This window comes from Biomphalaria glabrata, chromosome 1 (genome assembly GCF_947242115.1).
Source record: "Biomphalaria glabrata chromosome 1, xgBioGlab47.1, whole genome shotgun sequence".
Lineage (NCBI taxonomy): Eukaryota > Metazoa > Mollusca > Gastropoda > Planorbidae > Biomphalaria > Biomphalaria glabrata.
The window spans coordinates 78,166,525-78,192,176 of NC_074711.1; the positions used below are offsets into that span (position 1 = coordinate 78,166,525).

A 25,652-nucleotide genomic window follows, 5' to 3' on the forward strand; every position below is an offset into this window, starting at 1 on the left:
ATAACAGTATGCAAGAAGAATAAAGAACTAAAAAGTTCATTATTCATTAACAAAACAATTCATTTATTGGACTATACAGAAATGCATAATATCGTCAATAGCACATGACAAAATGACATTTGCACACACTCACTAGATCCACTCACTTGTATACACACATTCATCTCATTTCAAAATTATCTTGAATTTCTGAACAAGGGCTAATGAAATGTCTACACAAACACTGATGGGCATCATGTCACTCACTGCAATGAAAACTTTTTTCACAGCAATTCATTCTCTAACACAAATGTGCAAAAATGTAATCAAAGATCTGTCAACATTTACTTTTTAAAAAGTATTGAACAAAAATAATGTTCAATGTTGTCAACTGACTATTTCTGTACAAGTATCTCTTCCTGAAACATAAATTGAAAATATAGAGGAAAAACATCTTAAGTACCAGTAGCTGAAATCTAGTGTCTACCAGCTTAAAATTCACTGATTTTATCTGGTACATACAGTTCGCTATGAAGAGTTCACTAGTTGTCGAAAAAAAAACAAAAAAAAACCTACTAAATGACCATCTGTAAGCTGACCATCATATTAGAAATTGAAATTGAATCATGCATAATAAATTCAGACATTTATACACAAGGAGAGGGGAGACAATTCTAAATACTGATGCAATGTGTATAGTAGTAGTAGTATCACAAGCCATCCAGATGATTGGTTCACTTCACTTATTGATGGTCTTGTCAAACAATTAGGTGTAATCAATTAAGACCAGAAAGTAAATAACAAGGTAGTCCAACTTTGTCACCTCTAAATAAGCCTAGGATGAAAGACATGAGTCCTTAGAAACTTGCGTCAATTACACATTGGAATTTTATTTCTTTACGCACTTGGAAGGACCGCCCACCAACACTTAAATGATACTGATCAGTCATATGCATATGATTGAAACACTATGTGCAAGGATGCACACATAAACAAAGAAATAAAATAATAAAAATGACAAACACAAACTAATGTAAATGGACACTAGTGTTAGAGATAAATGTGACAAGAAAACAAAAAAGCCTCACTTTCTATCTGCAATACAATTTTGTGATGATACAATGATGGAGAAATGTTTCACAAAAAAAAAACCGTTCAAAATAAAAAAAAATGTACATATTCACAGTTCAATTATATTACATGGTACTGGATCCAACTTTTGAAATGCTGTCATGAGGCGTTGAAATAAGGAAACAAATCACTTGTAAGCTATCTATGTTTCAAATGTAAAAGATAGTCAAGTCCAAAGTGAAACAATACAGCTTGAACCATACCCTGTAACACTGAAGTATAGGGTACACAAACACTTGGAGTTACGGGATGATCATGTGACTATGTAAGCTTTGTTTTATATAATGATTTAGTTAGTATAATGCATGCAAGAGAAACAGCATAGGTCCATACAGAACAAAAAAAAACAAAAACTAAAGGCTCTGAGACTTGATATGACCCGGATGTATTTGAAGATTATAAAATAACTTACTGTAACAAGATAACAATGGGGAACTTTTTTTTTTCTAAATTAAAATGAGATGAATTTTACTTCTGTGTTGATGGTGTGTTAGCAAAACACATGCAAATATGTTTTGATAGTAAATTGATGATAATTAACAATTAAAAAGAAATTATTGCCACAAAAATCTTTCCAGAACCTGCACTAAGTTGATAGATGAAAAATAAAAGCTGGACAAAAAGATCATTATAGTTATGTGTTAACAAAATATAGACAACCTTTCTGAGCCAAATGTCAAAGTAATCCATTCTTTGATATAGTGACATCAATAAATAAACACAATAATGAACACAAGATGAGCACCTGGATATGACAAAGGAAAAATATTCACTTTAATTTAATGGAATAACCTAACCTATAAATAAATATAATGGATACTTGACTTAAGAAATTACAGCCATATTTGCGCTTCCATTTCTACTCTCAAGTGCTTCTAACATACAAAATTACTAACATCCCTAATTTTAAAAAATCAAAACTCTGCAAAATTATATAGAAGGTACAACAACATTGTGGCTTTTTTTTTTTAAATTTAGAATTTTGTTTGTGAACCCCGACTGCATGTTCTACCAACAGGTAATCATGCCCATTCAGATAGAAGCCTTGTACCAAGAATTCTTGAAAAGAGATGTTGAAAGCATTATTAAAGTTCTATTGATTTGGTTTTGTATATTAAATGTTCTTGAACATTTTCCCCTTCCCAAACTAAGTTATCCTTTCCCATCATCACTATCTATGCATCGAATAGTGTTATAGAGTATGCACTGTAAGTTTCCTTATGAATGTTTAACTGAACAGGCAGCCAAGTATTTTGTTTCTGGTTCGACACAGTCCTGTACAAACCTGTAAAACATTACAATATTCATAATCAGCTTTAGACAAAAAAAAAAAAAAATAGATGTAAATAATTATAATCAATGTTTGCAAAGTATGCTTTTAAACAAATGAATATTTAAAAAAAATAATTTGTACACAATTTTGCTTATCATTATTAAAAAAAAAAATGAAACTAAAGCATTCCAATATTTTTTCAGGGTCCTTTTCTTCCTAAGTTATCACTTTTGAAATTCTAAAAATCAAACAACTTTACAGAAACAAAGTATGAATTTCAGCAAAATAAGCAAAATTAAATTTTTGTGATATGGATTGACCGTGGATAAACACTAATAATTGGGCAGACCTCAAGTATAGCATGGAGCATATGGTTGTATTGTGGATAGCATTGAGATTTATTTATTAATTAGCACAAACTTTGAGCTTACTTAGAAATAGATACAAATTGAGAGCATATGTATTTTTAAAAGTAATGGTGTATTTAACACCATGTTGTACTATTCCTCTTTCAATTATTTCACCTTTTCTAGTGATACCAAGACAAATAGTGGCTAAATATTTTCTAGTGTTTTAGTAGTACAAGATTTACTAATGCAGATAACCCATTTTCTTCAAATAATAGCCTTAACCAGTTTGATCAGGCAGAAATGTGACAATTGGTACACATCATCAACACATCACATGCTACACATAAACACACTCAATTCATCCAACACAAACACACAAGTCTGTACAAATGAACTATTGCTCCAGCCATGACATTTGTCATCTGTTCAACTTAAAAGTATTTGGCATAAAAAAAGAAATGTAACACTGGACTGTGCATCCAGAGAGAAAGTACTTTGTACTTAGTTGACAAAGATAATAACAGAAACAATCAAACAAAATACTGCTAGTAGTAGGGGAAAAAAAAAACAAGATGATTGCGCTCATGTAACAAAATTACTTCTCACAGTAGACGTTTGATTTAAGTGACACATTCAATTGTAAAAAAAAAAAAAAAACTTTTTAAAAAGTCACACAAAAATGCAGGGATTCCCTAAATATATTTATCCATGGCAATAATCATTTTTGTTATACAATAATGTGAAAGCATTGTCCCATTCTTTACAGCTGGATTACATGAATAATCCAATGAATGTCTCAAGCGTCACATAAGGAATGTGCATCTTGTCTGAAGTTGCCATTTAAAGTAAGACAAATTTTAGTTTCAAGAGAAGAAAAAAAAAATTATTGAATTAGAAATAATAATCTAATCTAATATTAATTAATTAAATTTATCAAATCAAATACAATAAACATAAACACAATTTTTTCAAGAAAAGGATATTTAAAAAAAAAAAAAAAAGGAATTTTCCTTAAGTTTACAATATAGAATTACTTTGCTTATTTCTCTTAGCTATAAGTAACATCAAGAACAATTTTCCAGGCCATTGAATTCAGTTCCTCAATGATTGCTTTAATAAAAGTGTTGGCTACATGTTATTGTCTTGACATGTAGAAAGTTATGAAAAAAAAAGTTAAAATTTAGAACATACTTTAAAGCAATAAAACAACTTTACAGCAAAGTCCAAAAACAGGTCACTGAATTTGTTCATGGTTTTAGCACATTACAAACACTCTATCGCCTAAATGTACAGTAGAAAAATAAAAACAATAAATAACCTAGGGTCTTTTTTTCAATTGAAAGAGCTCAATATTCTTTATTAAAAGTGCATTTCAAAATATTTTAGTTTAAACCTTTAGTTGCATTAAAACTAAAGCACCAATTTACTAGCAGTTTTTTTTTTCTTTTTGCAATGGAAATCAGAAAATCAAATGCTGAACTGTAAAGGAAATAAAAACCCAGATCATACATAAGGAAAGAGTTTAGTTCATGACAAATGATGCAATGCTATACCAGTATCTGAAAACCTTAAGCAGTACCAATATGGCAACTGGCAACTAGATTTCTCAAATTGTAGTACAAATATAGTCATAACACAAAGTTCACTGGAGATGTCCAAGTGATCACAACAATTCAAAACAAATGGTGTGGGAAGGGCTGACAATGATCCTGTTAGGTATAGCTAAACATTTGGATTTTAGAGTCACTGTAATACCAATATATGGTAGTCCAATTTCAACCATTGCTCAGGTTCAGTGCTACTCCACAACACAGCTTGATTGACCAGATAAGATCTGTTTATCGGTGTATCCCTTCTTTTCAACTCTTTTATTTCTAGATATTAAACTCCAACACAAAATTAAATGCCCTCACATCTAAATTAGACATTATTTCTCTATTTCTAATCTAAAAGATAAGGAAAAAGATATCTTTTTATCGAAACGTGACTATGAATGATGACATAGCTATTCATATGAGATGTTATAATAAACTAGTACGAATATGGTCCAATAGAATAAAATGTCATTTACTGTCACAGACAGTGTCACAATGACGTGTGCTTTGCTTCTATGCTCTCAAAGGTTAAGTGTGCCACAAAAAAGTCATAAGCAGTAACAGCCGCCGCACATCTCTTAAATTTTTAGAGAATTTCCTGATAGAAATAATCCAAACACTATGACTAGGAGAACTTGTCCGCAAAACTAAAAGAAGGATTCTGTGAGGCGCCGTGGGAGTTGGTGGTTGTGGAGGTCTGGTTATTTGTCAACATCACAACGTTAGAACCACCACTTATAGTATTAGCAGGAAGAGAACTCTGGCTGGAGTAACTACTTCCATCAGTCATATTTCTGAAACAAAACAAAAAATAAAATAAAAAGTTAAAAAAAAAAATAAATTATGGCATAAACTCACAGCTACAAATTGTGGCATAAATTCACAGCTAAAGATAGAAACATCAGACATTAGATTTGAAGTAAATCAAACAGAAATTTTGATGTTCTACCTTTCCTAATATATAATAGGATATAATGAGTCTCACAAGTAGTCTTTAAAAATGATTCAAAACTACTCACTTAGATTTAAGCTGTGCAGGTTTAAGGTAATCATCAGCAGCTAATTGCAATACATCTGGTCTATGTTCTTTTTTATACTGTAAACACCTCCTGATGAAATTCTAAAAAACACACAAACAAATTTAACAATAAACATAAAAATTAGGAAAAGGAAAAAAAAAAATTGAAACATTAATTAAATTGTTTTTAATACCTTGGCCTCCTGAGTAACTGGCGGCTTAGAAGCAAATTCAACTTCTGTAGCCTTTAATATTGTATTTTCTTCTAATATTGCCGCTTGAGACAGATTGTGCCCAAATGGCTGAAAAAAATCATTTTAAGATTATGATGAAAACTCTTTTTAAACATTTTATAAACGTCTTAATTAGTGGTTATGAGATTTCTTTAATGGTTTCTTGTACTAGTGAAACAGAAGCTTACCTTTTTACCATATAAACATTGATAAAAAATGACACCCACTGACCAAACATCAACTTTGGAAGAAATCTTTGGTGGAGTCTTACCAACCACAAAACATTCAGGTGGTAAGTACCTAATTTACAAAATAAAGGGAAAATAAAAAAATTTGGTAGCATCATTAAAAAAAAAAATTCTAATATTTTTAATAGTGTGATATTTACTAAAAACATTTTTAAATTACTAAAATAACTAACCAATAAGTTCCAGCTCCCTGCGATGTGAGGTCCATGCCAACCTCAGGATGAAAATTTGTTTCATCCATAACTTTACTGAGGCCAAAATCTGTAATCTTTATTTCTCCACTTACAGATCCACTGCCTAACAAAATATTACCTAAAAGAAAAAAAGAAAGAAAGCCCCCCAGGCATTACTTTTAGGTTGTTTTAATCTATACATATAAAAGCTGAAGTCTACATCCCCTCATGTCCCACTTGGGGCTATCTGATCAATAGAAAAGTTTCTGAAAAGGATTTTAAAAAAATTGCATTACAACTATTTAATGTCTAATGTCCTAGTGTAACGGGGAGGGAGGTGTTTGAGGAATGGACATTCCTCCTAAACTGTTCCACTAGAAAGAGAAAAGCAAAGTATTTTATCTTTAAGGACTAAAATGAAGGAGTTAGTCACCCTTAAGCTGCTCCTTAAAATGTCTAGATCTAAAGTAGACAAATCAAATGTAAATACATTAGTCTATTTGAGGGGGAATTTGTGAAAAGTGTGTCATTGGAGGCTTTTGTAGAAGAGGGTCTCCTATCAAACTTTTCCATTGAATAAAGAAAAGCCAAACAGAAGTGTTACAGTGAGAGTGGAGTGTTGTGTGAATTAAAAATGGTGGGAATGTGTGTATTAAATGAAAATGACCTAAAAGGAGCAATGCTGGAAAATTGTATGGACATGAAAATAATTATTATTGTGCATTCTTAGTAACAAGATCAAAGTAATTATAAAGATACAAGTAAATTAGTTGCGTGTTCATTTATTACTAGAGTCTCATGTCTTAAAAAATTAAAATAAAAAAACCTTAGTAAAAAACAAACAACATAAAAATTGTCTTTTCTACTTGTTTAGAATAAAACTTTTACAGCAGCCAAGTGGAGATATCAATGCACAATTTCATTAATTTTATACTAAATAGGAACCAATTTTATTATTAAAAAATTCATACCAGGCTTAAGATCATAATGTATCACAGGTGGTTTAATCTCATTGAGATAACGAAGGGCGCTGACCGTCTGACTAATGATCGACCGCGCTTCCTTTTCTGGAATGCTCTTGTTTTGTTTCAAGTAAAAGTCAAGATCATTTCCTTTCTGATATTCTAAAACTGTACAAAATCTGGAGAAAAAAAAATGAAGTCAATAGATTCTTGAATTTACATCCACAAAGTTATTATTAACCTACTTCTAATAAACAAAATTGTAGTGTTGAAAACAACTTACGAATTGTTATCTATTTCGAACACATCAAAAAGTTTGACAATTCGAGGGTGGTCCAATGTTTTGTGAATGTTGTATTCTCTTAAAGCGTGTCTAAAACAACAAATTGAAAAAATTTTAAGTAACAAATAAATTTAGGAACAAAATAAACAATAATAAATTTTCCAATTACTGCTCACTTGATATAGTTTGCTTTTTTATCTTCTTTCCATTCTCGATTCAATTGATGAATTTTACATGCTACGTATCGCTGCTCTTTTAAGTCAAAACCCTAAAAAAATGAAACAGTATGCTAATTCAAAATTATAAAACACATGAAGTTTTCATAATTTTTCAGTCAAAATTTCATTAAAGATTAAACCAGAATAAAAGTGGGACCAACCTTATGGACTTCACTAAATCCCCCTTTACCTAACAAGCACAACAAAAGGTAGCGATCATTTAGTGTTGGATGATCTTTAAATCTAAATTAAAAAAAAAAAAATTGTATGTAAAAAATCTTATGCATTTAAAATTAATGAACAGACATAGAACACAAAATTCACATTTCCAAAATTTAGATAAAAATACTCAATAAAATATTCCAGATGAACCATCTGAATGTAACTTGGTCTAATCCTTTTCTAATTGAGCAAAAATGATTTACTATCATCAAAGTATTTCAAGCTTGTAGCCTGTAAGCTTTTAAGAAGTACTCAGATAAGACACAATCTTTATATTTCTTCTGTATTCATAGTTCAGTGACTTACATGATGCAAACACTTTCATATTTGGAACACCCCACCTTTCACTGTCAATATACTTAAATTTAGTTATTTTGTACAAAACCACAGCATAAGAATAGCGTTCATTCAATTTTAGATGTATCTAGAGCAGACAGCTTGCTTTTCAGTCATTGTTTCACTGCTATAGTTTGTAAGAGATTCAAGGACTTAGTCCTTCCTATACATCTAGAATTATTAGTAGAATGTTCTTGGGAAATTTTAAAAAATATTTTTTTTCCCCTTAAAATCAACATTTCGTTGTCAAACAAACAGAATTGAATTACAAACACATCAAAAAATGGAATGTGCTCACATTTTTAGTATGAAAGAATTTTATATATTCTAAAGATATCAATGATTATCAAGAACCAGATGTTCTACAAAATCAATAAGAGACAGAAGAGAGTGAATAGTAATTAGTAAAGGGATAAGTTAATCAAGTCAGGATTGTAATATTTTATGTATCTGATGTTTGAGCTAGTTTATAATAAATGAGTCGACCTGAGGCGTAGCATTTTATTTTCTGAGCCTTGCTCTCTGTCACGCGAATATTATGTGGGGTAACTCTAGTCCGACTGCAGAAAATAAGAGTGATCTTTCCATGACTTTTTCACCATGGTGTCCTGCATGGTTGGGCCACGAAGAGAATTATATATGGAGATTATGAAAAAGTTCATAAGAATCAATAAAAACATTTGGGAATAAATAGCTATCTTCCCAGACATACACTTATTAATTTTATACAACTGAGTGGTATATAGTCAAAGTGGTAAATCAATCAACATTCCAACTTTCTTTCAAGATATACCTAGAGTTGTCCTCGTTATGAATTCTTTTTAGTTCTCGTATATGTAAGTTTCTTTCCCTCTCCAACTTTTCCATTTCTAATTGAAGATCAGCATCTTCTTTTTTTAAAGCAGCTGCCCGAAGTTTTAAAATTTCATCTTGCTCATAAAACTCAGCCAACGTCAAACTAAAAAAAAAAAAAATATGTTTTAAATTACATTGCTAAAAATAATATCATGTTTATATGGAAATATTTCAAAATTCTATGTATAATTGATCGTACAAACAACTACATTACAAATTATAAAAGAGTTCACATTTCCTTTTATATTAAAATGCTATAGGCAGGACTAGGATTATCTATTTGTATTTCAGGTTGTGATTTTGTTTTATGACTGAAATTCTTAAAAAACTTGTAAACAATTTTAGATAGAAATTTGTTTACTATGTTTGCAATCAATAAAAAGACATGATAAATCTTACTACTTTTCTCCAGGCTTGAGAAAATTGTCATGCTTTGCATTTTTGCCAATAGCTGTAGGTGGCTTTCTTTTCATCAACAATCTTCTTTGTTTATCTATATCATCTTTATCTGCTGTTATTCTTTCTTGTTGTCTGTAAAAATAAAATGATTATGTTAACACAATTTTTACAGCATTGAGAATAGCATTCTTTGAACAAAAACAAAAAAAGGACTTATTTCATGGATCACATTTGCACCTTTGTGTATTTGACTACAGGTAGATTTATGTGTACCAATATGAGATGTGGCATGTCAATCAAAGAAAATATTTTTGTTAAATGTAATTTTAAATAGCATGATTCAGAATTAAATTAAACCCTATTCAATAATCTATATTTTTACTACCTTATCTTCTCTTGGCCCAAAAAGTAAAAAAATTCATTTTCCCAAATATATTCTTTGCATTAAGCTAATCTATTTATAAAATGAAGACTCAACATTTAGCTGTAAATCTAAAAGTAACTGATAGAAAAAAATTCTGTACAGAATTACAATTACATGAATTGTAACGGCAAATACCAGTATGGAAAGAATATAAAGACCGTTTATAATTTGACTGCTACTCTGGGCTAGGCATGTATTCCATATGTGGGATGACCAAAGGAATTTTTTTTTTAGATGAAAGGTGGTCGGCACAACAAAAGTGCCCCTTGGAAATGCTTTGAAGAGCAGCATAGGCCATAACTTGCATTAACTGACACTGAATTTGGTATACCTGGCAGCGGGCAGCTTCTGAACAAGAAGGCTAGAGGTACAAAGGCTATAGGATACACATTTGAGACCAAAAGAAAATAAGAAAATCCACTGCCGATGACAGAGGTAGACGGCAAAAGGAGAACATAACTCAACCACCACGAAAAAAAAGTTATGTCTACAAAATATGTTGGTCACAGCTGGGACTGCGAAACCACATGACTGTACTTATCATTAATCTTTGAACATGAAGAAAACCTTTATTATTATTCTTTGTGGATTTTTTTAGGCTCTGAACTTGTAGTAGCTTATGTATCTGATTTTACCAGGATATAGTTGTATAAGTAAAAGTATGCACTTTTTTTAATTAACTTAAGGAATACGACCTAATATATTCACAAACATTACTTTTTATTTAGATTATGGTGTCCAAGAACAAAACAGCTGATCTAATACATTTTGTGAGTTTGCAAATATATTCTAGGAAACATTGAATGGTAGTCATGTTTCAGTTTAATCCTGTATACAATCTTAAAGAAATATTTCTTTAAAGAATATCTTTGCCAACCAAAGGCAAGGTTATACATGACACAAATACTTACTTCATAAGATCTTGAAATGCCCAACCATCAACCCAATTTTCTACAAACTGAGCTCCTTGTCGCTGTGTAACAAATTGCCCAAGCCGTAGTCTGTTTTCCATACATTTTTGACGTGTGGTTTTCTTTTCCAACGTACTCTACAACAAAAACAAAGGTAACGCTGTACAAACTTTGGTGAAGCTGGTTTTAAGGCAAAGTAAAATATCATATGGGTGATACAAGAGTTGTTTTTTTTAGTTATGTATTGAAAATCTTTTACTGTACTTAGACATTTTAATAATTGAATTGTGAGTAGTTAATTTTAATGTTATACAGATATTAAAGAAAGGAACCAATGCCATATATTTTTATTTTATTGTTGTTGTTTTATTACCCAAAGTTAAAGATCAAAATGTTGTACTTAAGTATTTTCACAAAATTAAAGGTAATAAAAATAATTTGCATACAACAAACAACTTTTTAAAGACATTATCACATAAAGCAATTTATTTATGAGCAAATTGTAAAACAAATACAATTTTAAACTAGGAAAACAAAATAATCCAAACCTTTTCAATTAGCAAAGATTTGTTCACTTCTAAGCATTTCTGCAAATTTTCTTTATGCTTTTCTAGCAATTTATTTTGTGCTGTACACTGACGCTTTAATTCATCATTTTGCTGCAGAAAATAGAATCAGAAGAAAAAAAAAAAAAAGGTAAGAAAACACAATGATCATAATTAGAAAGAACACAATGTCATAGTTATAACTATTATAAAACAGCACGACAGATAAAACAGATTCATGAAAGAGAGGAGACCAATTATGAGAAAAGATGAAAAAAAAAAACTCCAAAGAACAAGTCATTACTATGGCATGGATTTTCAGTGTGTGAGGAGATGTAATGCTCATGAGATCTTTTGAACAAACTGTTACTTTTTAAGACATTAAATGTTATGACATCCAAAGAAAGTTTGTCTTCATCCTGCATGTCTTTGCACATAAATGAAAAAGGGTAATTTATTATGTTTACACGCTAAAACTATATTTTTAAAAAATATACATGTATCTTTATTTCAAAGACCTATCCAAATACAATCCTAAGAAAAATGAACAGATTTGTGAATGTTAAAGATTATTGAACAAATGCATGCTTTTATGAACATTTTTTACATTTTACAATTGATCAATTTTGACCACTCAACAACTAGAAGAAATCAAGAGATCTATGTCATTCCAATATGCACATTAGTCAATTTTGGCTTTTAAACATTAACAATGATGGTCTCTTATGATAGTAAATAATGAATGTTGATCACAATAATTTAATAAATTAGATGAGCATATTGGAATACTATGTTAGTTCTTCAAACAACCACTTTAAAACATTTCAACTTCAATTTTGTTTGTTCAATATACCACATGAAGAAAAGCTAATTGTTCCCTATCAGTCTGAAAATTAATGCATCGAAAATGTTGACAAGTTATTTTCTACCAATATCATGTTGGTAAAAGGGGGAAAAAGGCAAACAATAAAATGTGTAAGAAAAAAAAATGAATTTAGTTGACTAAAATAAGACTAGCGTTTAATTCAAAATAAATAAATAACCTACTCGTATCAACTCATCTATTCTAGTATCCTTCTGTTCCAAGTCTGACATTGACTGACTCTCCATTGCTTGAAGGTGAGCCATAGAAAAGTCAGTCTGAAAATTAAAAAAAAAAGAATTATATTCATTGTTACTTTAATTTCCATTACAGATAAATCCTTTCCGAACTATAGTGTTATGTACAATGTTACTTAGAAGATACATTGAAGGGACCCAAGATAAAAACTAAAAGAGAGTCATGAATTATCTGCGTGAGAAATAAAATAAATCTTTTCAGAATAAAGTAATGGTTGAGTTTGAGTTATACAAAACCAGATTAAATTAGAAAGTTAAGTTTCTATTAGTCTGTATTTTTTCTTCAAAGATTTTTCTCAGTAAAAAATTAGTCAGAAATTTCCATCACTGAATTTTAAACCGTTTTAACTCATTTGAGTACACTTATATTAAATAGTCCAGCAACTTCAGATTAAGCCACCATTATATTTAAGATTTAATAATAATAATAATCTTTATTTTTCCTACAGATTTAAGCTTATTACAAAGACAATTTTTATCATTGTCAATAGATGCAGCATTTAATATATTTTTTGTTTTTTTTTTGAATATTTTACACTTTTTTTTTTCATTTAGGCTCTATTAGAAAGATGCCTTAATAAATAGATAAATAAGTGTAATTTAAAAACAAACAAACTCACAACTAATAAAAGTCTGAGGGGAATGCAAAAATAACACAAGTGTTCACAAAAATGTAAATAGCAAGAAGCAAACATATACACTAGAAAAAAAGCCTCTCTCAGCCTCTGCCTGGATCTCCTCTCTACAAGTTTTCTTCCATCCTTTACAAATCTGGTTAAAAGAACTATCCAGAAGAGGAAAGAAGTATGGACTTTTAGTTCCATCAGTTTCTATAGGTTTCTGGTAAATGAAGGAAATAAGGAGATTCAAAATGTTCATGATAAAGATGAAAAAAAAAACACTTTAGGGAGATGGAAGAGAACAGTTAGAGACTTAGGACCAGGCCAGACAATGGATGTTAAAAGTTGAATAAACACAGCAAAAGGTAGCAGCTAGTCAGCATAGAGCTGCAGACTGAGTACATTTAGAAATGTCAGCATATAGCTGCAGACTGAGCACAATTAGAAATGTCAGCATATAGCTGAAAACTGAGTACAATTAGAAATGTCAGCATATAGCTGCAGACTGAGTACAATTAGAAATGTCAGCATATAGCTGCAGACTGAGCATAATTAGAAATGTCAGCATATAGCTGAAAACTGAGTACAATTAGAAATGTCAGCACTGCAGACTGAGTACAATTAGAAATGTCAGCATATAGCTGCAGGCTGAGTACAATTAGAAATGTCAGCATATAGCTGCAGACTGAGTACAATTGGAAATGTATTAATATTGCAAGGCAAATGAATCCATTTATCAGCTGCATTAAAGTTTTGAAAATTAAGTACTCATAGATGAGAGTATTGAGTTATTTTATTTCGCTTTATTCCTTTGCCATTATGAAAAGTACTGGAGCAAAGTTTTGCTTCTTAGTAATACACTCCTATCAGAATGATCTATTGTTGTGTCCCAAAATAAGTGAAAACTATTAAAAATATATAGCAACTAGCAGGTGAGAGAGCATTATACTAATATGCCATCAGTGACTAAAACTCACTTGTACACTTTTTGCAGAAGCATTGGAACAAATATTTTGTACAAGAGGTCGACATGATGTGTTCATAATGTCAGCTATTGAATTGGAAGAGTTGTTGGGTGAATGCGGAATAATATTCTGAAAATAAAATATTTTTTATATCTAATTAATATCATTCTTAATAGTATTTAAAAAAAAGAATGTATTTCAAGGCTAACACAATTAAAAGTAAACATTATATTTAGAACCTTATCTCCTAGTGCTACAAATTAAGACGTGACTTACGCCAAATGCTTGAGGAGATGGTGACTTAGCTCCTGCAGCATTAATAGGTTGCCCAGTACGACTTGGTGACTGATTCTGCTGGAAATGTGATATTAAATGTAAATTTTTTATATTTTTTTTTAAAACTTCAAAATACAGTATCTTCCTAGTGATTGTGAAAATAAATTGTAGATCTTTAAAGAAAATGTTCAGCTTTATGTATAAAAAGTTACCTTAAAATATTCATTTATCTTTTTTCCATTTGTTTCAGCTCTTTTAGTAGCTGTGGAGGGAAAAAAACTAATAAAACATTTTCCATTTAAACAAGATAGACATTTTGTTTTTAATTTCTTTTAATTATGTAGAACTGATTGTGTTTTAACTACAATGAAAATTCTTTGCTAACCTGAAGGGTTCTCAACACCTGATTTCCGTTTTCTTTTTCTGTCATTTTGTTTACCTTTATCAGGAGTTTGCATCAATCCCTAAAAGAGAATTCACCATTGAGCAGATATTCCTTAAAGTATTAAATATTAGAAATGAGAACATTTATTAAAGTCAAGAGATTTAAACTTAATGTCCACCATGGCTGGACAACAATACTGAAGAAAAAGATAAGTGTTACCTCTCCATCTTCTTTATCAATGGAACCACCACTGCTTAAATTACTGCTGTCTTGTTGATGTTCTTGTGGAGGCTGTGGCATTACCAGAGGCTGAAACTTTTAAAAATGGGAAATGCTTTTCTGAATATTGAGAATAAGCAAATACAATCAAGAGCATAAGCTTAACAAATTATTTGTTAAGCTTGAAAACATTTTCCTAACAAACAAAAAAAAAGAATTACTATAATAAATTCTATTCAAGGACAAGAATAAGTAACATTTTAACCATCTTCTAGTCATCATCAACTATCTCAGGCTAAATTTGGGTTCCCAGTTTAACTTGCCTGTAACTAATTTGTGTGAAGTTCAAAAATAAGCTAACAAAATATTTCAAATATCAGCTTAGGAAAAAAATTCTGAATACATAAACTTATGCAAGAATTTTTTTTTTTTACATTATAAATGTCATACAAGGATATCATAATGAGATCTCATATTTAAACTGAGATCTAAGCTTTTTTTTTTTTTTTAAATATCTTTCAAAATTTACTTTTTAACCCCCCCCCCCCCCCCAACACACACAAAACAAAATTGATATGGAATTTTAAATATTTTTTTTTGTGAGTGAGAATCTGTTGGGAAAGTAAATAGTGACAAGAGTTTGTGAAAATGACAGATTATCAAGGATGGTGTTAAAAAAGCAAAATACAGAAAATAAACCATACCATAGTATAGTGTAACAGAGATTAAACTACTCAAAGTAGTTGATGAAGGCATAAAGCTGTCCAAAATTAAAATTTACTGCATTAAAAAGGCAATTTCTTTTTAAAGAAATGGAAAATGTCCTGATCTCTTCAGTAATGCACTGTGCATTTAGCAACTTCATCCCAAAGACAACGTTGGAACGGTAAGTCCTTTACCAATGCACCTTACAGAAACCCAAATGGTCTCAAAGACAAGTTTTTCAAGAAAATTTCTATTTTCATAGGTTTTTTGAAAATATATTTCAAGTTAATAGTATAAATTGCATCATAAATAATCGTTTGATTTCTTGATTAGTCTGATAAAATTTGATAACAAAACACTATTTTTTTGCTTTGGATGTTCCTTTAGAATTGAAGATTATTACATTCTAGTCTAAGCCTCTCGCAGGATGACAGGGGGAAAGGTTTGAACTTAGGACCAACAAGATGACAGACCAGAGTAAATATCACACGACAAAGCAGTCATCCATATTTTTGTAAAATAGAGACCTATTTTTTTTTTTATTTCAAAACCAAATTTATGTACATCTCAAGGTTATTATTATTTTTTTAAATCAACAAAAATTATACTATGATACCAGCATTTCTCAACCTGTGGTATGGGATGATTTTAACAAAGGGGCACAAAGGCAGTTATTATTTAAAAAAGGTTCTGGTATCAGTATTAATAATGAAAAGAGCTTGCATATAAAATTAAATTTCAATGTTTAACTATCTATGCCTAATGAAGCAATGAAGTGTTTCAAAATTGTAGTGTAATAACTGTTTCTAGTTTACAAATGAACTTACCCTGCCTCCTAAGAATCTGGCTTCTAATAATTCTTGTTTGCGGGGATCTACATGGATGTTTTCCATAACCCCTGAAAAGTAATTTAAAAAATGAAGTTTTATAGTATTACAGAAGTTTTTTGTTACATAAACTTTTAATTATTTTAATTAATTACTCTAGTATTATTTATAACTACATTAATTTGTCAAGCAAACATGACTCATAGTTAACTCATGAGTTTTTAGGCTATAGCCCAGTGATGCACTCACAAGATAAATCATCTTGTATGCATCCATTGTCTTAAGAGAGAAAAACTTGACAAAAATATAATTTGAGCACTAAAACCAATTTTCTGATAAATCATAGCAAGGAATGTAAGAGCATATTAGAATAAGAAATTAAACACCTCCCACATTTTTATGTGCAACACAAGAAACATAACAACATATCAGTAATATATTATATATTAAGCTATATATATACAGTTTTCACCTCATAAATGCAGCTTTTGAAAACAGAAATGTTCACATGAGAACAAAATTAATAAATAAGTAAAAAGGAGAGAAATTCCTCTTTCTTTTGCTGTGGCCCATGGTTAATTAGGGTGTCATGTGGCCAGCACAATGGCGATTCCCCTTTACTTTTTTCCAACTTATGTCAGGTACACATTAGAGCTGGCTGGACTCAGAGGCGTCCTATAGATCTTGAAATTAAAAATCCCAGTAGAAAAAAACTAATAATTTCCATTTATGAATTAGTCAATTTATTTTTAAATAATTCCATTATATTTTGGCATGTACTAACATTTCCAATTTTATCAAAGATTATTGAAAAAAAATAAATCTTTATGACATGTCAGAGCTGAAATTGTGAAAATGAGGACATCCAAATATGGTTCAGTGCTTGCAAAGCCTGCAAACACCACAGTGTTGTCATTATCATCGATTGGAAAACTTGACAAAGATATACACTATATCACCTAATGTTATAAGCCAGGTGAGTGCTAAAACCAAAGAAACTGCACTATTCAAAATGGAAGCATATAGATTTGTCATAGAACAAACCACTGCACTTGTACTCAAAGCATAAAAGCAACGCTAATGATGTGCCCACTACTATAAACTTCACACAATGCATATAAATTAAATTATTATTATTTTAAATGCGTTATAGCGCAATCGAAAGAATTAAAACTGCTCTTAATTTTCATATTTTAATAATTCTCAGCATTCTGGGTACTTAAAACTGTGCAAAGTTAGGAGGCTTACTAATTATCAGGATTATTTTCAATTAAATCTGTATCCAGACAATCAAAAGACTTCAATGTTTACATTCTATACTTAAAAAGATTTTTTTAGCTATATTTTTACTCCAAATATCTGTTTTAGTAATAGATAATAAGCCCATAAAGGTTTGCCATACATAATATACACATCAGTAAAGAGTGTGGAACAATACCTTGCTGACTAACAATACGCCTTAGTCTACCGGACCACTTATATATACGGAAGTGAAACATGGTCAACTTACTCATGGCAGGAAAAAAAGCTATATATCTTCCACCTCCGATGCCTAAGGCGGATCTTTAAAATAAGGTGGCAAGATAAAATAACCAATGAGAAAGTGCTACGAAGAGCAGGGTGCCAGGACATCCGCTGTGTTATCAGTAACAGACGCCTTTAGCTGGCTTGGCCACGTTCATAGAATGCAGAAGGTTGAATTCCACAAGAAATTCTGTAAGGCGATCTAACAGAAGGCAGTAGAGCCTCTGTTCGCCCACTTTATTCAGATGTATGCGAATGTGACATGCAGCTCTTCAAAATCGACACTAGCAGCTAAGAAAAAGTGGCACTGGATAGATCCACATGGAAAGCGAGCATGAAGGAAGGATCCCAGATTGCAGATGCCATTCAAAACAGTAGTAGAAAGAAAGGTGAAAATGCAATGTCGCCTGGTGATTACATTATATGCCCAACCTGTGACCACAGCTGTGCATCAAGGATTTGCCTCTTTAGTCACACAAGAAGTTCCAAAGGGAAAAGATCGTCTCTGGAGACATAAAATGCCACAGAATTGAAAACACAGCATTTTTTTTTGTTTTTTGTGTAGCATTTTTTTTTTATTATTGCAAAGGCCTTCAATATATTTCACCTACAGAAGTCAAAACGTTACTGCCTTAGTGATAAAAGAAAACCTTCCAATATCAGCATCTAGATACTAAGATTTTAAAAATATTTTTTGTTGTTTCATTTTTTTTACCATATATATCATTATCATCATCAAACTCCATTTGAGTGAGGGCTTGAGAGGCTCAAATCCTCTCTTGCAAAAGCCCTGGACAGAAACCTGCTGTAGTGCATACATGTCACCATACAGGTCAAGAATTTTTGGTTTCCCAGACCGGTCGAGAAGGAGATCAGCAAGTCTGGGGCAGTCAAACAGAATATGAGGCACGGTTTTAGCTTCTTACCTGCAGCAGGGGCACCGTGAATCAAAATTTGGCCATAGCTGTGAAAAATATGAGCCAACAGGACAGTGGCCTGTCCTGCACTGTGCTATAATACCTTGCTCAGGTCTGGACAGCCTCCACCACAGAGAAGTGCGGTCAGGGCCTCATGCGCTACCAGACTCCACTGGCTTTTTGGGACTTGTCCCAGCACTGAAACCACTTTTCCATTTCTGTTTTTTTAATTATAGCCAGAGCATGATGAAAGCTTACAGCCTGTTCTGTGGGTGGAATTTGCCCTCCCTGGTGAGCCAAGGAGTCTGCAATAGTGTTGCCAGTCACACCATGACTCAGTAACCACTGCATTATTACAGGGGTGCCATAGCGTTGCTTTATGTTGTGTGAAGCCATGATGACAGAAGTCAAAAAGTTACTGCCTTAGTGATAAAAGAAAACCTTCCAATATTAGCATCTAGATACTAAAATTTTAAAAATATTTTTGTTACCATTTTTTTTTACCATATTTAGACTATATATTAACTATATACTTTATGTATAGTTCTAGATATATAACAGAACCCAATATTTTGTTTTCTTAGACATTCAAAGCTGCTTAGCTACTTTTAATATATATCTAGTTCTAGATTATTTCTAGAGAGATGTAGAATTTATTATTATTTTATCATTAAAAAATTAAAATGACTTGGACCTTCAAAATGTACCTCAGGGACAGATCATTTTGATCCATTATACATTATTAACATTATAATCTACGTCTAATGGTTCTAATGAATTCCAATGTTTAGCTATCTCCTATTCAGGCTCAGGCCGTTAACTATGCCACTGCATCCTTTCTTGTCTTCTAGTTCTAGTCTCTCTACTCTATATATATATAAAATATTTTCTAGATTCCTGTCAGTGACCCTGGGCCTAGTCTAGATCTAATCAAGATGAGTAGATCTAGACTCTAGATTCTATATCATCTCTACTAGAGTCTATACCTTATCTAGAGACTAGATTAGATATCAAGATCTAGAATCAGATGAAGATGTCTAGTAGTAGTACAGTCTAGATCTAGTAATAAGTAGGAACCACCCCTGTCCCTGTATTAGTGTATTGAAATAGATTAGATTAGATCTTTAAATTTAATAATTTTTGTTTTTATAACTTAAATGCTTGAGCCTTGATTAGCCATTAGCCTTGATGAATAAGTTTTATTAACAAATAGATCTAGATCATCTAGATGTTGCAAAGATAGATAGAAACACTGTGTTAGTGTTGGCATTGGAACAACAAGTCATAACCAAGTCCAACACTAGACTCGATATCTAACAGTAACAACTTAACAAGACTCAAAGACAGTCAAGACACCTTCTTCAAGTTTTTGATCTTAGCCTTAGCCAAATCATGCCAAATGAATGGTCAGGGTACATCAACAATGGTAGTTTAAAAAACATACTTTTATTGTGTCTTTTAATATATCTTAGTCATTGTGGAAAGAACGGAATGCAAATGGTCTACAATCCGTAATACATTTTGATTTGAACTTTACCTTCCCTACTCGAGTGGCGCACTTGTGAATGGTTACTGCTGTGAGAACCTGCTGCTGTCCAAGATGGCGGTCCTCCACTGCCACAAGACATTACAGTTTTATCAACTCTTCAGGGGGCAAATGCCCCTACTGGACATACAGAAATGTCTAACATTCATTAGTTAATGTGCTCCATTGCCTTAAAAAACTGCTGCAGCAGTGAATAATTAGTATCAATCCAATAAAGAGACCAGGGTGTCCTTGTAGAATGTAGTATCAACTTTTGTTGATGCTCACACTATGACGTCACTGATTGTCACCACGAGCTTTAATCGAGATGTCGCTCACACAGGTAAATTTTAATATACATTTCCGTACATTTAAAAAGATAAAATACTAACAAATAAAATGAATAAAAAATAAGTGAATGATATTAGCCACTAAAACATAAAATTAAGGAACATAGCAATCGGCCTAGATCGGTCGTTTCCGGTTGGGGATACCCCTATAAGCCTTAGGACGGAAGGGATTCCCGCTTGAAGTACCGGAAATAAGGGGATCCCAACAAAATTATGCATATTTTGCATGAACTGATAAAAAAAGAAAATCTATATAATTTTATGGGTTTTATGATATTTTATATACATCTAAATATAGTTTAGAGATCTAAACCTTATTTTCTTTAGTTTAGATAATATAATTTGCTTATAATGTTAACTTTATTTAAAAGAAAAAATCACTTGGCCAAGTATCGAAACGACAAAATTGAAGATTTGTGAATATTAACTATATATAAAAAGCAATCATATTTTGAATTAACATCATTTATGATTCTGATATTTTTTTTATAAAATTTAAATCGTCTTGGTCTAGATTCAAGTTAATAGTTTAAATCGACAAAAAGTTTTTTTTTTTTAAAGTTACGTGTAAAAGTTTTGCTTCTGGGCATTTAGACACTAATAATACATCCAGAGCTACATGTACATCTAGTAGTATAAATAAAACAATATATTGTTTAGTTTTGAGCCAAATAAACTATTTTTTTGTCTATGCTTTAGATTCGACCCAATCAACTTTTTACATTTAATTACAAACTTGTTAGAAAACTTTATGCTTTATTTGTCTTTTTTATTAAAAAAAAGAAAAACTTAACATTATAATTATATCTAGATCGAGATAAGAAACCAAAGCTCTATTAAAATTAAAAGAGGCATGGTTGGGCTGCATGGCATTGTAGAGTACCAAATAATTGATAAACCATAACATATCTAGTCTGTTACATGTATTTAATTTACATCTAGGGCTCTTAATTCGTACAATTAAAATATTTTGCTCACACCTCATTTAATTTTTTTTTTCGAGCACAAGAACGTTGCCGACTCTGTGAAAGGCAGGTGCTGTAACTGCGCTTCTCTTTTTTTTTTTCCTCTTGTTGATCACTCGGCTTTCTTCTCCAGCGGACGGAGGCGGCCAGGAATGTATGTCCTTGACACGTTTTACAGTTACAATGGTTAACATGGGCCATGGGTCTTCTCGCAAGCATGAGGGGGACAAAAATCAGTCCCGTTACTCTTTAGTTCTAGCATTCCAATTAATTAGGTATCACTAATATCTCGCCCACCTTCATTTCGCTAAATGTTCATAATTGTAAGTGTGTCTGGTATTTTTAAATTAGCTAGTTGCTAAAATTGCTTCTCTTTAGAGGTACTCTTTTTTCCCCAAATATTGTACTTTTTTTTTTTTTTGTGTTTATAATTTGGTTTATTTTTACTGCAATATTTAAATAAACTTATTTGGAAACACAAAAGCCTTTAAATATAGCAGCCAATATATATATATATATATATATATATATATATATATATATATATATATATATATATATATATATATATATATATAAGGTCAGATTTATTTTTAATTCATCGACATCTTTGTCAGTTGTCACCATGCATATCTAGGTAGCCAGCTAGACGCTAATGCTCAAGCCTTAGTAGTCATACACTGATACAGACATGCCTTGAATAGCCTTCCATCGATTTATATTTTGTGACATTCAATCCTTTTTTTTTTCTATAGGCTAACATATTTTACGCAAATGCTACCCCCCCCCCCCTTTTACACACGCACGCCGCCAACCCTTCAGTTAAATTGGGTCTCACTCCACACAGTGCTTACTACTCTGCGTCTTCTCGCCTCCCACACCCCTGACATATATAGCTACTGTCTCTAGGAATCAATTCTTGTTCTGGTCGCTACCGCAACGTCACACTATACTGGCTTTCAGCGGAGATGACTGCTGATTGAAAAATAAAAAAAATTAATCGGCCCCCGAAGTGGTCCACCCAGGCAGGTAAAAAGGCAGGTTTCAATATTTTCAGAAAGAACGTCAGAATTAAATTCTATCAAAGACAAATGACAGAGTAGAATGGAGAAAGAACGTTGACAGATCTTGTGTGATGCTGGGCAGAGATCCAGCAGACCAAAGGATAGGTGAAAGTGAATGTGAAGTTAAATGCAAACCTGGCCTAACTGATTGTCTTATAATGAATATCTAATTGATCTAATTGTTTTGTAAAGGGTCAATCTCTTATTCAAATCATAAAAAAAGAAGAAAAAAACATTTCCGTAAAAATAAATTAAAAAATTCCTTTAGTTTTATTGCCATAGAGTGAAATTGCAGTTCACGCGAAAATATGAAAACCTACTTATTAATTGTTGTTTTAAATTATGTCTAACTTATATGCATACTATATAGATTTTTTTCTCTTAAAAAAAGTAAACATTATTTTTGGGTAAATGTAGTAGCTAGTAGGACAGAACTCACATAACGTAGCAATACAAATGTAAAAACAAAAATGATTTTTTAAACAAAAAAAATAACCTAAAACCATTTGTATAGGAGCTTCCCGTGTTTGTTACTATTAATAGTGAATAGTTGTAAAAGTGGTGTATTTTTATGAAAAAAAAAACTGCTTGCATAAGTGATTTAAAAATTAGATTTTTCGCTTTTAGAAAAGAAACAAGCAGACGTTGAATCAGAACTTTGAATGGACTAAAATATTTTCACTATCTTTTCTAGTTTACGAGATCTAAACGGGACGGACGGACGGATCGACATTTCACACAAAACCAATAGCGACTTTTCCCCTTTCGGGAGCCGCTAACTAGAAAAAACATTTTAGAAAAATACTTTTTTAAAAAGTCATAATAAGTGTAATTGTATCAATTAGTTTGCATCAGTTAAGTAATTGAATGTGTAATAGAGTAATAGATAGGCCTATAGGAATTCTAGTCCAACAACAATAAATCGGTGCGATTAGGCTCACAGCATTAGGCTACACTAAGACATTTCTTCGCAAACAAGAAAAGGCGTAATTAAACATTTGCGCACCATCTTATACATTGATCCATTATGAAACTATGGAAGAAAAATAATGAAATTAAATATCTTTATGTATGATTAGTTATTGTGTTTTAAAGGCTTTATAAATTGTTTACACTTTTGTTGCATACACCGGTAAATAGCTTTTACTTTGTTATTATTTTGCTGGTGAATTATTGCAATGTGTTTAAGCTTCGAAGTTTACTGCCCCATACCAAAACATAGGAAATGGTCATAATACAACTTATCTATGCCTTACTTGCACAACCAGGGCCGGCCCTAACATTTGCGGGGCCCTATGTGAAATGGATTGCGCGCGGACCAGTAAGGGTAGGGATAAGGATAATAAGTGAAAATAAAGATTTTGTATTAGAAAATAAATTCGTATTTGCATTACTATTTTATTAAATGAAAGCTGATGATGCCGTTTTTTTTATATCACGCGTAGGACTGGCTTTTACCATATTGATTGACACCCCAAAATGACAATGTTGTCTTTTTAAGGACATTTTTTATGAGTTTCAGATTTCCAGGAGCTCCTTGAAAACAAGGAGACCACGTGAACCTTATTATAAATTATAATGGTTAAATTTAATAATTTACACCTAGAATTAGCGCGGGGCTTTTGAACCTTCGGGGTACACTGCGGCACTATAGACCTAAGCTGGCCCTGATGATATCCAGCTCGCGGTCAACGAATTTTCATCACGCTGCTGCTTTTTTAGGTTAACCTATAAACCTCATGTTCTAGAAGTGACCCAATAAAACCTACTCAGCCCAAAGATCACCGCGCATAGACATCCCTTAAAGTGGAAGTTAACTTCACATTATCTGGGAAGCATAGTAGGCCTATCAAATGACGCATTGCTTTAAAGAGAGGTTGATATGTGATCAGGGAAAGTCGTGCTTTTGCACACCTCCGATGCCTCACAATAACGCTTCTTTAGAACAATAACGCGATGTTTTTAAGTCTCTTAGAAAAAAAAATGCTCGATTTTACTTTGTTACTAGGTTCACGTTTTACACTATAACGTAGAGATTTTGCATCACTTGATGATTCTTACTAAAGCCATAATAATAAGGCTTGTCTTCGAGTTCGAAGATTAGTGAGGAATGCAGTATTTCCCGTGGCTGCGCAGCTCCAGCTGTGATCTACATATTTTGCCACATCCAGGGCAAGCATAACCATTGTCCGCAGGTGGTCGATTTAGATTTTCTTTTCGCCGTCTGCGTTTGTCCTCGGCAGCAGATTTTCTTTTGGTCTCAAATGTGTATCCCGCGTCCTTCGTGAGTAACCTCCAGCTGTCTCGTTCGGAGGCCGCATACAACCAGCTGCTCTCTTCTATGTCAGCCAAGGAAAGTTGACGCCTAAGCTGGTCTTTGAAGCGTTTCCGTGGGGCGCCTCTGTTACGTCGACTACCTTTTAGCTCACCAAAAAAAAAAAAAAACTGCCTTTGGCATACGTTCGTCTCCCACACGGGATACGTGCCCTACCCAGTGCAACTGTCGGACCATAAGAAATTCCTCTATACTGTCCATACCGGCGTTGGCAAGGACATCGCTGTTTGTAGTGCGACCTTGCCACCGTATGTCCATGATGGAGCGCAAGCATCTTTGGTGAAAGCACTCAAGAAGTCTTAGTTGTTTTCTGTAAAGTATCCATGTCTCAGAGCCATAATGAATATATTAATTGCAATATTACATGTCAGAAAGTAACCATTTTAGAAGTTACACTGCAAAGACTTTCTTCCAAGCCTATAAGACCTAATAGCCCAATAGTTTTACGCGAAAGAAGCAATGTAAAACGTTAAGACGTGAGCTGTGGTTTTCTATTGTAATCGCCATGTACAATTACATTGAGAACTGACAGAACGAAAAAGCAACTCTTCGACTTGATAGTCTTTACCCGATCGTTTACTTTCGTAATTAAAACAATATTCCCAAAATGACTTAGGGTATATACCCTTCCTTAACAAATTATTCATCCGAGCGAGGCTCGGTCACATGATATTATTCTATAATCCTATCACTTATTTGGA

The 25,652-nt window shown here is 32.0% G+C and overlaps 1 protein-coding gene across 3 annotated transcripts; it reads right to left on the reverse strand.

The window, feature by feature from the left end:
• Positions 1-39: 39 nt before the first annotated feature.
• LOC106072283 (serine/threonine-protein kinase tousled-like 2) lies at positions 40-20,735 on the reverse strand. Of its 3 annotated transcripts, none has more exons than XM_056016734.1 (21): positions 20,250-20,735; positions 16,272-16,342; positions 14,740-14,835; positions 14,521-14,599; positions 14,348-14,397; positions 14,136-14,210; positions 13,872-13,988; positions 12,203-12,295; positions 11,159-11,269; positions 10,611-10,747; positions 9,276-9,407; positions 8,815-8,979; positions 7,625-7,706; positions 7,422-7,513; positions 7,246-7,335; positions 6,972-7,141; positions 6,001-6,139; positions 5,768-5,879; positions 5,541-5,648; positions 5,348-5,448; positions 40-5,122 (listed from the first exon to the last, which is right to left on the reverse strand). In XM_056016734.1, exons 1-21 carry the CDS (start codon positions 20,338-20,340, stop codon positions 4,954-4,956), a joined length of 2,280 nt encoding a protein of 759 aa, XP_055872709.1. In that variant the 5' UTR covers positions 20,341-20,735; the 3' UTR covers positions 40-4,953. The 3 variants fall into 3 exon arrangements, with proteins under 3 accessions (XP_055872709.1, XP_055872698.1, XP_013088086.2); XM_056016723.1 differs by having other exon boundaries at positions 9,279-9,407; positions 14,136-14,213; XM_013232632.2 differs by having other exon boundaries at positions 14,136-14,213.
• Between the last annotated feature and the right edge of the window lie 4,917 nt (positions 20,736-25,652).